The sequence below is a fragment of the Thyridium curvatum genome (assembly GCF_004353045.1).
Source record: "Thyridium curvatum strain D216 chromosome Unknown NODE_3_length_876553_cov_77.224826, whole genome shotgun sequence".
In the NCBI taxonomy this organism is placed as follows: Eukaryota; Fungi; Ascomycota; class Sordariomycetes; order Thyridiales; family Thyridiaceae; genus Thyridium; species Thyridium curvatum.
The window spans coordinates 448,405-461,176 of NW_022156758.1; the positions used below are offsets into that span (position 1 = coordinate 448,405).

At 52.6% G+C, this 12,772-nt stretch overlaps 4 protein-coding genes across 4 annotated transcripts; 2 read left to right on the forward strand and 2 right to left on the reverse strand.

Annotated features, from left to right (window-relative positions):
- Positions 1-627: 627 nt before the first annotated feature.
- Positions 628-3,123, reverse strand: E0L32_000836 (uncharacterized protein; the record flags this gene model as incomplete). Its single annotated transcript, XM_031143216.1, has 7 exons — positions 628-864; positions 960-1,402; positions 1,464-1,519; positions 1,673-1,770; positions 1,972-2,054; positions 2,115-2,210; positions 2,271-3,123. The coding sequence occupies 7 exons, from the start codon at positions 3,121-3,123 to the stop codon at positions 628-630; spliced, it is 1,866 nt and encodes a 621-aa protein (XP_030994370.1).
- A 914-nt stretch (positions 3,124-4,037) lies between these two features.
- On the reverse strand, positions 4,038-7,068 carry E0L32_000837 (uncharacterized protein; the record flags this gene model as incomplete). Its single annotated transcript, XM_031143228.1, has 5 exons — positions 4,038-4,560; positions 4,620-4,731; positions 4,791-5,071; positions 5,119-6,545; positions 6,778-7,068. The coding sequence occupies 5 exons, from the start codon at positions 7,066-7,068 to the stop codon at positions 4,038-4,040; spliced, it is 2,634 nt and encodes an 877-aa protein (XP_030994371.1).
- Positions 7,069-8,578: 1,510 nt separating this feature from the next.
- On the forward strand, positions 8,579-10,953 carry E0L32_000838 (uncharacterized protein; the record flags this gene model as incomplete). Its single annotated transcript, XM_031143239.1, has 2 exons — positions 8,579-9,551; positions 10,028-10,953. The coding sequence occupies 2 exons, from the start codon at positions 8,579-8,581 to the stop codon at positions 10,951-10,953; spliced, it is 1,899 nt and encodes a 632-aa protein (XP_030994372.1).
- A 588-nt stretch (positions 10,954-11,541) lies between these two features.
- On the forward strand, positions 11,542-12,480 carry E0L32_000839 (uncharacterized protein; the record flags this gene model as incomplete). The annotated part of the gene is made up of 1 exon (XM_031143250.1): positions 11,542-12,480. One exon carries the CDS (start codon positions 11,542-11,544, stop codon positions 12,478-12,480), a length of 939 nt encoding a protein of 312 aa, XP_030994373.1.
- Between the last annotated feature and the right edge of the window lie 292 nt (positions 12,481-12,772).

Sequence of the window (12,772 nt, forward strand, 5' to 3'; positions counted from 1 at the left end):
GATTGTAAACCTATGCACATAGACAACTCCCGTTCCCTCGGTCCCCGAGAAAAGCCGACTGTTGTGGATAAGCACTAGATTGATATCTTCAATCGAATTGCCAGACTCGCTTTGCTTTTCTTTTGACGCCGCATGCGACTGTAGAGCAAGCTTAGGTTTCAGCCAAGAAACAATGCCAGCCAATTGTTCCGGCGATAAGTGATGAATAGAAAGGCATCTATATATATTAAGGGAAAAGTTCATCTGGCTCGTCCAGAGGAACTCTGCTCCCTTATATCTACCTATCGAACAAAGAGAGTGTATCTAGGTCGCCGACCTTTGTCCCTGGATCCCGGATCCGGACTATCAACTACAAAGAACGTACAGAGTGTAGATTCTAACCAACAATAAGCGCTACACTTCAACAAAATATCGCAGGCTGTGTCGTCAAAGCGCCTTCCGAAAGTAAGCAAGCATATCGAGGGAGCTGCACTGAGATATTCCGTGCTTGTTCCAGGGCTATCGGTGCGGACTGTATCTGTCCTGTCTATCTAGCATACTCCTAATAGCATCTTGTTACTCCGATATCCCAGCTTCGCTCTCAATCTGTAATCAGATACTTTATCACCCCACGAGCTTAAGTTGCGCTCATTCCGTGAGACGATCGATTCCACGGTTTCCGGTCTTCGCGCCGCCTCTGATTTTGTCTTGTAGTGCCCTTGCCATGGCCATGTACTGCTCCTCGTCAAAGTATTTTGTGAGTGCTTCATTCCTCAATAGCAACTGCGACCAGCTGTAGAACTTTGGCGCCGTTCTCTGGAGCTCATCGAGATACTTGCGCGGGGTGAAAGACTGCATTTGGATGAGCGTGGGAGCTATAAGGACCTGATTACGGTCAGCACCTGTTGTCAAACACTACATATTCTAATTGCTTCTATTCTTCGAAGGAACGGTGCTGTGAAGAGCACAGGATATCTCACCTCAGCCAGAGTCAACGTCTCGCTGCCAGCAAAGTAAGGCCTCGCATCCGCTAGTAACGGCTGAACCTCTTTCACAATCCCCTCCATCGCGCTCTCCACGAACGGCACACCCGCCTCGTCTGACACTTGCATCCAACCTTTGCTGAGCGGCTCCCAGACGTAGAGCGACCACGTGCTCTCGAGAAAGGCAATCCGATGCCGCAGGAGAGCAGCTCCGGATGCATTCGAGGGCGCGGCCAGGGGGCCCGGGTGCGAGTCGGCGAGAAACCACACGATAGGTGCCGACTCGCACAGGATACTGCCGTTGTACTCGAGTGTCGGCGTTTGCCCGCGCGGGTTGACTCGGAGGTAGTCGGAAGATCTGGGTTTGCCGAGGTCGATATCCTCGTTCGTGTACGGTAAACCGAGCTGGTCAAGAACGATCTTGACCCTGTGCGAGCCTACTGGAGGTCTCAGAACCTACGTACTTGTTTCTTGCGATGTGCTCATGATGAGAGGTCATACCCGGGCAGATGATGCTGCTATAAAGCTTGATCGTGGGCGCAACTGTGGATGCCATTCTGCTTGGGTTCATTACTGTGTTAGCTACACTTCAAACGCTCCTGTATTTTGTTAGGAAAGAAGATGGCTTTGGATAAGTGTCGTTTGAAAGCTCATCAAATGGACAGCTAGGACGACGGAGCAAGTGTCAGATCTTCTGTCCTCCTGCTTACTGATAGCTTGCGTATGATGCTGATCCTAGTGCATGCGCCACTTCGAGCGCTGATGAGGGGTCATTAACGTCGGACTCTGTTCGGACGTAAGCTTTCTGCTTTGGGATCATTGTATTATGATGCACATCTAGTGTCCGTTCAATTCAATCAACCAGCCGCCAGCAACCACACTGCCGCTACTCCTCAACACCCCCGCTCATGCATCATATTGGCCAGTGTGAAACTCCCACATAATAACAGCCGCATTACCACTCAACGCCATCATACTCGCGACCTTCATTAGCACACCCTTAATCTACATCAATGACCACCTTCAAGGCGCCATGCTTGGCCGCCTCGCCGAACGTCTCATAGGCCTTCTCCATCTCACTGAGCTTGAAGCCTGCACGGTTTCGATTAGCTAACGTCCTCAAAAGCAGCGGGAGCGATGGGTTCGGCTTACGGTGAGTGATAAGCTGCGAGGGCTTCACCTTGCCCGACTGAACCAGCTTCAGCAACATGGGCGTGGTCACAGTATCGACCAATCTCGTAGTAATGGCTGTGGTCATAGCATGTTAGCCCTTATGCGGTCTCACAAGCTCACCGGAAATAGACTCACCAATGTTCTTATCCCACAGGTTCTGTAGATGAAGGTCAACCTTGGTGCCGTGGACACCGACATTAGCCAATACACCGCCCGGAGCAAGCAGCTCCTGGCACAGCTCAAACGTCGCGGGAATGCCCACGGCTTCGATCACCGAGTCGCAGCCCTTGCCCTCCGTCAATCCCTTGACCTCCGCCACGGCATCCTGCTTGGCACTGTTGACAACGGCGGAGGCGCCCAGCTTCAGCGCAACCTCCAACCTCTTGGGATCCGTGTCGATGGCAATGATCTGAGACGGCGAGTACATCTGCGCCGTGATGATGGCCGCCAGGCCGATGGGTCCGGACCCGACCACCGCGACGGTGCCGCCGGGCTGCACCTTGCCGTTGATGACGCCGCACTCGAGGCCCGTGGGGAAGATGTCGCTCAGCATCACCAGCGACGCCTCGTCCGCGCCCTGCGGGATCGGGTACAGGCTCGAGTCGGCGTGCGGCACGCGCACGTACTCGGCCTGCGTGCCGTCGATGGTGTTGCCGAGGATCCAGCCGCCCGACGTGCAGTGGCTGTACATGCCCCGGCGGCAGTACTCGCAGCTCGCGCAGCTCGAGATGCACGAGATGAGCACGCGGTCGCCCTCCTTGAAGCGCGAGACGGACGCGCCGGCCGCGTGCACGACGCCGACGCCCTCGTGGCCCAGGATGCGGCCCGGCGTGCAGGTCGCGACGTCGCCCTTGCGGATGTGCAGGTCCGTGCCGCAGATGGTGGTCTTGGTGATCTTGATGATGGCGTCGGTCGGGGACGACACGGTAGGTGTGGGGGCCTCCTGCAGGGCGACCGTGTTGTCGCCCTTGTAGACGAGGGCCTTCATGGTGGAGAGATACCGGGCCGTGAGTGAGGGTACCGGTGTAGGTCTTACTTGGCGTAGAGGGGCCACTCGGAGTGTTCTGGATAGTGCAGGAAGTGATGATCGTGAAATCTGGTTCGCAATGGACCTGGCTGTGCGAGTGCTTGTGGCCATGTTTACACACTACGTCCCGCGTCTTATATCTGAGTCGTCTACGAGAAATGCCTCACCCCAGATCAGCCTGACAACACCACCATGTGGGCGGTCATCTAGTAGTTAAAGTTTCTCAGACCATAGTTTGGGCAACCCAATCATGAATGGAGAACCTGGCACTGATCAGATCATGGCATGAAGGAGCGGGAAAGCATCATATGATTTGCCAGGGCCCCAAAAGAGGGGCTGGAATGCTTTTTGCGGGGTTGCGGCTGACTCGAATGGTGAGATTTACGGCTTCCCGGCGTTAGAGCCAGGGGACAATACGTAAGGAATACTGGGACACCAAGCAGACCGCCCCCTAGCCAAGAGGCCACTAGCAGTGATCATATGCTTCGTCTCCCCATGTTGATCAGTGTTATCTGGCCTGTATCAAATATTCTGCCAAACTGCGCACGATTGTAAGTTAAGATTGAGGTTCATCAAGCCTCTATTGTACCTTTCAATGAATTATCATTATATATCCTAAAGGATGAGAGCATTACCAGGAAACAGAGGTTGGTTGGCTAACGAGGAAGTCCAACTTCTCAAGGGATCATATTAACTCGGTGCCAGGAAGGAAAGGTCTGGTAAGTCTAAGTTACCGTCAATGGCGCTTCGAGTACAAGGTCTCGTTGAACGGTGTATACTGGGCGCAGATTTGTTGAACCCATCAGCAAGCTGCGCAGCGAAGTACGCAAGACGTTGTAACAGTACGATATTTGTCCATTTCATTTGCGGATGATCTACAAACGTCCCCTGATCGTTTCTAGTATATCAGACAACAGTGAAATTTTCGCATAGAGTACCTCTGGAATTTGCTCCTGGCAGAGAATTTCATCCACAATCTCGTGGGCGCGATCGACATCGGACCTGTTGGCATCTCGGCGCTCCCTCAATTGTCTGTTCTCAGTTTCCGCTCGTAATCGTTGTTGTCTCAGGCGGTCGTAATTCCGCTGCGTGCGGTTCTGGCCCTGCGAATGCGATGCCGTGTCGTTCCGGCTATCATTTGCCCGCGCTTGACTGGGCATTGATGAACTGGACGTCGGTATGGTAGATGTATTCAACATATCCAAGGCCGGGTCCAGCGTTGAGCATGCATGAGTGTTGTCGTCCCAAATCGGCTCCAGAGGGGTGTACACTCCTAATGACTGAGCGGAGCCTTGATACAATGGCATAGAGAAGTCTTGTGAAAAGAGCGCGGCGGGCTCGCTTGGTGAGGATTGAGGGATGTTGAAGGGCGTCGAAGACGCTAAGAGATCTGCGCTACTGATACGTGTGTTTATCGTTAGAAAAGAAAACGGAATGTTTTGATGTTATTGGCATACTTGTGTGACCAGGCTGAAGTGCCTGGTGGTGCTGATAGACCACCTGAGTTGAAAACCGGATTGGTGAACGTTAGTGCCGGGATTGTGAGGATTATATCGGGATCAACATAATCTAGCAAGGGGTGTTGAGTTTCTGACCAGCATTTTCGATTTGCATTTGAAGATACTTACATGGAGAGAACTGGGTCTTCAGTTCCGAAAGTTCTCGATTATACTGATTCGGAATGAGGAGTTGGAAAAAGTGCCACCACTGTGCCTCTTCAGACTCAAACTGGTTGCCGCTTTCCAACTCCTTCTCATGTTGGGTGCTCATGAATCGCTCACTTGTAGGCTTTTCTCTCTCCACGCATTTCTCCTTCTCCTGATGACTCCTTTCCTGGGCTTTACTGTCGAAGGATACCCAGCATCGTGGACATCGAGTTGTCATCATATGTCGTCGATTGAAATGTTGTCTGCAACTGCATTAGAAATCGAACTACTATGTCGCGGATGCACTTACTTTAAGCGACTCATGTTCTTGCAACCGCCTTCGGGGTTGTTGTGTCTTTTTCTAAGACACCCCAGATGTTTCTCGTAGGCCTGATAAGGACAGGCAAACCGTGGGAGATTACTTGGTCGCTCACATGCAGAAGTGGCACACATGCGTCGTCTCTTTTGTCCTCTACCACCATCTTCGTTAGAATCCTCGTCGCGACTGCGGTCTCGGGAACGGTTGCTGTCAGGCTGCCCCGAAGATGTCCCGGTTTCTGGGTTGGCAAGTGGAGTACCGCCTGGAGCACTTGACGGATCGCGATTCGCTTGGCTACAACCAGTCTCATCCTCACCATCAGATAAGGAGGCATCTGAACCATCATTTTGACAGGTGATTTGGAGTCGTTTCGATAAAGAAACAATATCCACGCGCAACCTGGCGAACCCAACTTGCTCTAGGGCGGGATGCTCTGGGGCCTCACGTGATACAGGCACACTGGCCTGGGATAGCATGGCAGTATGATCCTCATCTCTGCCCTTGTCAGCTCGTGATGATGGGATGGCAGCAGTAGGTAGTGGTATCTGAGTCGAGGTATGGGGCAGGAACAGGGCTGAAGTTGCAGTTTCTCCAGGGAAGATGGCCGGAAGGTCATCTTGCGCAGGTCCCGGATCGTCAAGACTCAAAATGGAGGGATCTGGGTAATTCTGAGTCTTGCGGATTTCCGAATATCGTTCAATTTCCTGAGACCTCCTCCTCGTCATTTCCAACCTCGGGTTAGCATACGAGGCTGACAATTCTGGTGCATCGTCGTTCCTCTTTCGCTTCATTCCTTTCTCAGATAGCGTTGAGGCATAGCGTAGAGTGCCTATGATAGAAATCTTCCCATTAGAGCCTCCAGAGTAGGGCCCGCTAGAGGTCTTCATAAGAACATTCCCCATAGTGAGCTCGTCAGGTGCGAGATCTGGCAAAGAACCTCGTCTAGTACCACATGTAGATGCCTTCGAGCAACTGCTACTTTCGAGTTTGCGACAGAGCCTCTCGAACCTCCACATGGCATCCGCTGATGTCTTTGGCTGTACACGGTTGTCGTCGGCGTTGTTGATTATGCTGGGACAAATCGGCGGATCATTCCAAAAGGTATTAGACTGATGCATGAGCTGCACATCCATCATTGTGACTGGGCCGCCACCCTCGACAAAGTAGAGCTGATTGGACAAAGTGTTGTTTCGTGTCGAGTTGCCCAGTGGAACTTCCCTTAGAAAGTTCGCCGTGTCGAAGGACGTCGGTGGTACCTCTGGGGGTAGAGAGTCTGGACTAGTTGGTAGTACATCCTCGAGCCACCTTGTGATCCCAGCATCCCTTCCTAAGGCCGGTATGCTGGCGTCCGGCTCATCGATATATGGCCCGTGAATACTTTGATCTCGGGAACTGCTACTCATGAATCTGGCCTTGATCTTCATATCATTTAGTATCATTCAATATTCTGCCAGGAGGCTAGACTGGTCCCGATAAAGGATCTGCCTGTTATGTTTCGAGCGAAATCCTCACCTTTTCTTCAACACCCAATTGACTTTTAGACCCTGTGTTTGGCTCACAAGCAAAGCGGTCCCCAAAGGCGCTATCATCTGACGATAATTCCACGGATTGTAGGGGCGGAACGTCCGTCGATAAGGTAGCCAATCGTACCTCTTTCTCCGCCCGTTGCTTCTGCTCCGCGGTAGATCCAACATCGGAGCAAGGTGACCGAGGTGAACCAGAATCGGAGCAAGGTGGCTGAGATGGGGCAAGAGTTTCGCCCGTGAGATTTATAAAACGCTCGTCGAATAAGAAGCCGAGCTCCGGATCATGAAAGTCATGTGAGGTGACATCTTCATCAGACTGTGGGTTTCGAAAGTAAATGTCCCCGCTACCAAGGTTTGGTAGATCTTCAGCTTCCAAGGACAGCTTGTCGTGCGTAGGGTCTTGTTTTTGAGCCATACTTTGGACCTGAGGGTGGCTGTCATGTCTTCTGAGCTAAATGGCGAGGTCCGGTGCCCCATGGAAAGGATGTAGGAAATTCGAAAGCTGAAGAGGGGCTCACTTGCTCATCAACTACGTAAGCAAGCGAATGTGCCTTGGGCATCCATGCATTTGCACACTCAACACATCTTGTGTTTTCTAAGAGCCAGAGTCTGGATGCCATTGGTCAAAATTTGCACTGGCGACACTTCTTGAGCATCTGAAGCTTGGCGTGTGCCCGCCATGCGGCTGGAGCACCTACCCAGGAACTTTCTGGATTCGAATCAGCAGCTCCCATCAGCCTTCTGCGCTACCTGTGTTAAATGCTACAGCTGCGGGTAAACTGTCCGCATATTGGATCATCATATGCGATGTTTTAGTCACGATCCTCTCCGAAGATGCCATCCCTGACTCACATAATGTGGTAATTAGTACATTGTCTTATGGTAGAGCAATGTCCAAGATGTGTTTTATGCACACTTTGATGCCACAGAGATGTGACCACCAGGGACACATAATGTTATTGTTCATGCTGAACAATTTGAACAGTGTATTTGATATTCTAAGGGAGTCTCAGCATAAAAGGTTGTGTTGCTTCTCGAAAAAAACCAGGTCAAAATGAACAGCATTAAACCTTCTAACTCAATCACCTCGTGACCAATTCGTTCTTGACTTCAAGGTCCTCCTCCCTTTGGCTGACTACCAAGATGCCGACGACCAAGACAAACAGCGACAGGACTACATCGACGAAGGGTACCAAATCGAAGAAAATGGCTGCAAGGTACAGTACTGTGTAAAACAGGAGAGTCATCCACGTTCTAACTAATAATGGACCAAGAACGAAGCAACATGATGTGTCGAGCCTTTCTTGTGAAGCTGGTACGGAGAAGGGCTCTGATCCATCCCAAGTCACAGATCATATAGACTACCAGGGTTCGGACCAAATGTGTGGAGGAACCTACGACAGCTCCTTTGATATCTTGGGAACAGGTGCACAGTTTGATGATTATTATAAGAAATAATCCAAGCACCTCGGCTGGAGGCACGGCATATCGTTGGCTGGGATGATTGGGTTTGGCGGAGTTGAAATGGGAATGCGACGGATGAAATCGGTAGTCTTTGTTGTGGGAACTCCTCTGCGGGCATCTCGAATGTCGACCGATTTGATGCTACTTGTTACCTGCTAGACGCAACAGGCAAATACCGAAGGAGTCTTCACCATGCTCTCCCAGGTCGTATTCGATGTGTCTGAGCCGCAACCCGGCGGCGTATGCATTACTCAGAACGGATTACCCGACAGTAAGCACCAAATCCTCTGAACCGCTTACGGAATAGGTCGGGAGATGTGTAGAAATGACGTATTACAGACCAGTGAGATAATAGATGAGGGGCTTTTATTAAAACGTGTTCAAGACGTGTTCTTTTCGTAGCGACCCTTGATCCTGTCATCCTTTTGGATTTTGAGCTTTAGGATCAATTGACTACCGCAATGACCTCAACGCCAGGACAGAAGCCAAGTGAACCTAGCCCCCTAGGCCAAACTCGACCATGGCCTCAGCCCTCAAAGGCAGGCAAGGCTTCTTTTTCCATACCTGGGAAGGACCAAATTGCGGAGACGGCATACAAAATCTGGGGCAGCCTTGACTCAGGCAAGATCCCCCTCATTATCCTCCATGGTGGTCCCGGGATTCCTCCCCAGTATCTGCAGACGATATCGCTAGTCTCCATAGACTACGGTATTCCCGTCGTCCTCTACGACCAACTCGGCTGCGGCGATTCTACACACCTTCCAGAGCGCTTACATGACGACACGTTCTGGACTCCACAGCTTTTCATGGACGAGCTCGACAACCTGAAGAATGTGCTCGGTATCAAAGAATTTTACCTCTTCGGCCATAGCTGGGGTGGAATGCTGGCCGCTGAGTACGCTGTCGCTCAGTCCAAGGGTCTGCAGAAGCTCATAGTTGCCGACTCGATCACTAGCATGGATCGGTGGATCAAAGTGATAACCGATCTGCGATCACGGCTCCCGGAGGACGTCCAGGAGACACTTCGAAAGGGCGAGGAAGAGGGCAGGACGGACACCCCGGAGTACGAAGCGGCGGTGATGGTGTTTTACAAGCGCCATCTGTGCCGCATCGACCCGTTCCCTGAGGAGCTCATGGCGTCGATGGGCGCCCTGGAGGAAGACAACACGGTGTACGTGAGCATGTATGGAACCTCGGAAGTCGCCGTGACGGGGTGCCTGAAGTATTGGACTATCGAGAAGCGTCTCCACGAGATCACGCCAGAGACCGTGCCGGGCGGGATCTTGCTGTTGAACGGATACTACGACGAGGCGCAGGATGAGGCCATGGAAGGATTCTTCAGGCTGCCGACGGCTAGGGTGAAGTGGGTGCAATTTGCGCAGAGCAGCCACATGCCGCAGCTTGAAGAAACTGAGAAGTACATCAAGGTCTTGGGTTCGTTCCTGACTCAGGAATAATGTTGGAACGGGCAAAGTACTAGTCTTTCACGATCATAATTAATCTTGCATAGATAGGCTATTACAGGGATGCTTTCTTCACGTAATGTTGACTTTACTCGATACAAAAACTTTGATACCTGCTGAATAAAATGTAACATCTCCTATTTAGAAGGTACTTCGCTGGTAGCCAAGCAATGTCTGTCAGCACTAATTGGGATACTCATTCGTGACGCACATAACAGGCCGATACTCCGAGGCGATGTCCCGGCTAGAGCTTCCAGAGAATAATTCGGTACTTTCATCAGGTTGTTCGGTACTTTCACTTCTGCCTGCTCTGGACACGGCAGACCTCACAGCTCTCAACCCGCCAAAGGCGTCACCGCGACAATTCTAGCCCTCGGTGTTTCCGGCCTTGTGTGATTGACCCAACCATGTCTTGGTCACTGCATTCAGCAACTGACTTAGCTGTAGCCGCCGGCGCGCTCTGGTGCCTAGTCACTGTAGGCCATTATTTGTCTCTTCTCTGGGTATTCGTGAAGCCATCCGGCATTCGTCGATACCTAAAGACCCGCGATGGCAAGCCGGCATGGGCCCTTATTACCGGTGGAAGCGGCGGCATTGGAAAACAGCTCGCGCATGAGCTCGCGACCATCGGCTTCAACGTGGTCTTGCACGGCCGCAGCCAGCAGAAGCTCGACGTCGTCAAGGCGGACCTCGCGCGATCGCACCCCAATCGCCAGTTTCGCACCATCATCATCGACGCCTCGGAGGCTTTCGATGCGGGAGCAACATGCGGGTCGTGGCTTGCGTCACTTCAAGACATCAATCTCACGGTCCTCATCAACAATGCTGGCGGGGCCACCGACGCGACGATCGCTTCTCTCGAGCAACTGAAGACCGAGAAGCTGATTACAGACATCAGCGTCAACTCCGTGTTTCCGACCCTCTTGATACGGCAAGCTATTCCTCTATTGAACCAAAGCCCGGCCGGCCTAATCCTCAACATCGGCTCCCTCGCAGACCTGGGCATACCCCTGGGCGGGAGCTACCCCGCCGCCAAGGCGTACCTGTCCAAACTGACAGAAATGCTCAGCCGTGAGGCCCGGATAGCAGGGCACAACATCGAGGTTCTCTGCGTCAAAGTCGGCCAAGTCTGGGGAACCGGCCAGACCGTGACGGAAGCCCAAGATTTCTTTTCACCGGACGCCTCGACCATGGCTAAGGCGGTCATTCGAAGGGTGGGATGTGGACGTAGCATCGTCGTGGGCCACTGGAAGCACACGCTGCAGTTCGAGGTCATGCGGCTCTTCCCTAGTTTCTTGTTGGACTCTATACTTATACGCATTGTGACTGGGTGGGATATGGACAAGGAAAATAAGAAGACGAAAGGAGAGTAATACGCCTGTGCATTCGATGGTGATCAGGGTGAAAGACTGGAGTTCAAGCCTTCTGCAAGGGCGGCGAGAAGTGCTACAGAAATTGTCATAGTGTGCCTTTTCTCAAAACAAAGGATGATACTGGATTGAGGGCATGCTGTTCTTCAAATCCCGCACTTTGAAACCGTCAGGACCGTGTGAGCATTGACATAAAAGTGTTGTTTCTCCCTCAAGTGATAGTCAGAACAGTTGATGGGAGTTTATCAGGAGCTTCCTCAATGTTAACAATACGTATTCCTGCTTCCTAAAACCGATGGGCTTGATGGAGAGTTAAGTACTTCTGTTAGCATTCCGCCAAGTACTCTGACCGTCACTTGTTCCCGTTGCCAAGCCAGGATGTATGGTTCACTTTGTTCCCGGACAAATCAACTCCATGTGTTAATCCCTGTAGCCGCCCACCCCTGGAGGTGAACAATCATTAGACGAGATTGCGCTGCGCCTAGTGCTGACGACTTCTGCCTGTCAGACTGAGGTTAAAAATGCCACACGCAGGCTGACTTCTCCCGTAATTCTCAGCCCGCACAAGGCGTGCTTCGGGAGCGTGAAAACATGCGTTACACATTTTCCCTTCCTCGCATTGCGATATTGTTCGCGTCGGTCATTTGTGCACAGAAGACCAGCTCCAGCTCCAGTAGCGGAACAGTCCTCGCGCCACCCTTACCAACCCTCGTCGATCCCCTGATTCTGCCGCGCTTCGAGATCGATGTTGTCTTCCCGCGCAACGAGACCTACAATGCTTCTGCCTCCGAGGCTTTCCCCATCGCCTTCGTGGTGCAAAACTTCACGGAGATCGGGATACTAGGGAACTTCACGATCCTGTGGGACATCATGCCCTTCAGCTACGGTCGGGTGCCGGGCGGCATCGATTACGACGCCGGGACGTTCACCTTGCCAGCCGACCCGGGCGAGGGCCCCGTGGTCCTCGTCGACAGCACCAACGTGACCAAGTGGATCCGGCGCAAGGACCGTGACGAACGCTTCATGCTGTGGTGGCATGTTCACTGGAGCTCGCTGCGCAACTGCAGCAACTACGGGCCGCACACGGTCTTCAACGGCATCATGTTCGACGTCGAGACGCCCGATGAGGTCGAGTCCCGGCGGTTTCGGAACCAGAACGCCACGGCGATTGGCAAGCCGGCCGATGTAGCGCAGGCGCCCGAATGCCCTGCCGTTGGGTCGGTCGTGGAGGTCCGGCGCAACCTGACCGTGCCCGAGTGTCCCGTTGTGTTCTCCAACGGGGTCCCATACTGGCCGCCGACGGAAGTCAGCCCGGGTATGGGAAATCCGTGTGCGTGGAAGCTGGATCCGGCGGCTGCGAGTGGCATTATGAGCAGGGCAGCGAGCACGGCGTCGGCGCGGTTGCCGACGCCTACTACGAGCAAGGCGCCGCAGAAGACGAATGCTGCTCCTGGGAGCTGGGGTCGAAATGCCGGATGGGGAAACGCGGTTGCCGCCGCTTGCATAGTTGGATATGTGGGAGGAACATGAGTATGTTAATGCCGATCGAGTTACAAGTCCAACCTGGTCGAGCACACTGCTCATGCATGAGTATTCCGTGTCTTAGAATGCCGGCAGATGAGCAACTCTTGAGCATTGCCGGTGATGAGGGGTGATGGCAGGGCATTCTATCAGGGGCCGTTGGAGTGATGTTCGCGATCATATGCCATCTCAGATTCACGGATTCATAGTGAACTCATACAAGACCACCGGTTGGGCTTTAATCCCTTGCCCGGACAGTGAGCATATGTTTCTTACCTAGAAGAGAGATTCCCGGGATCTA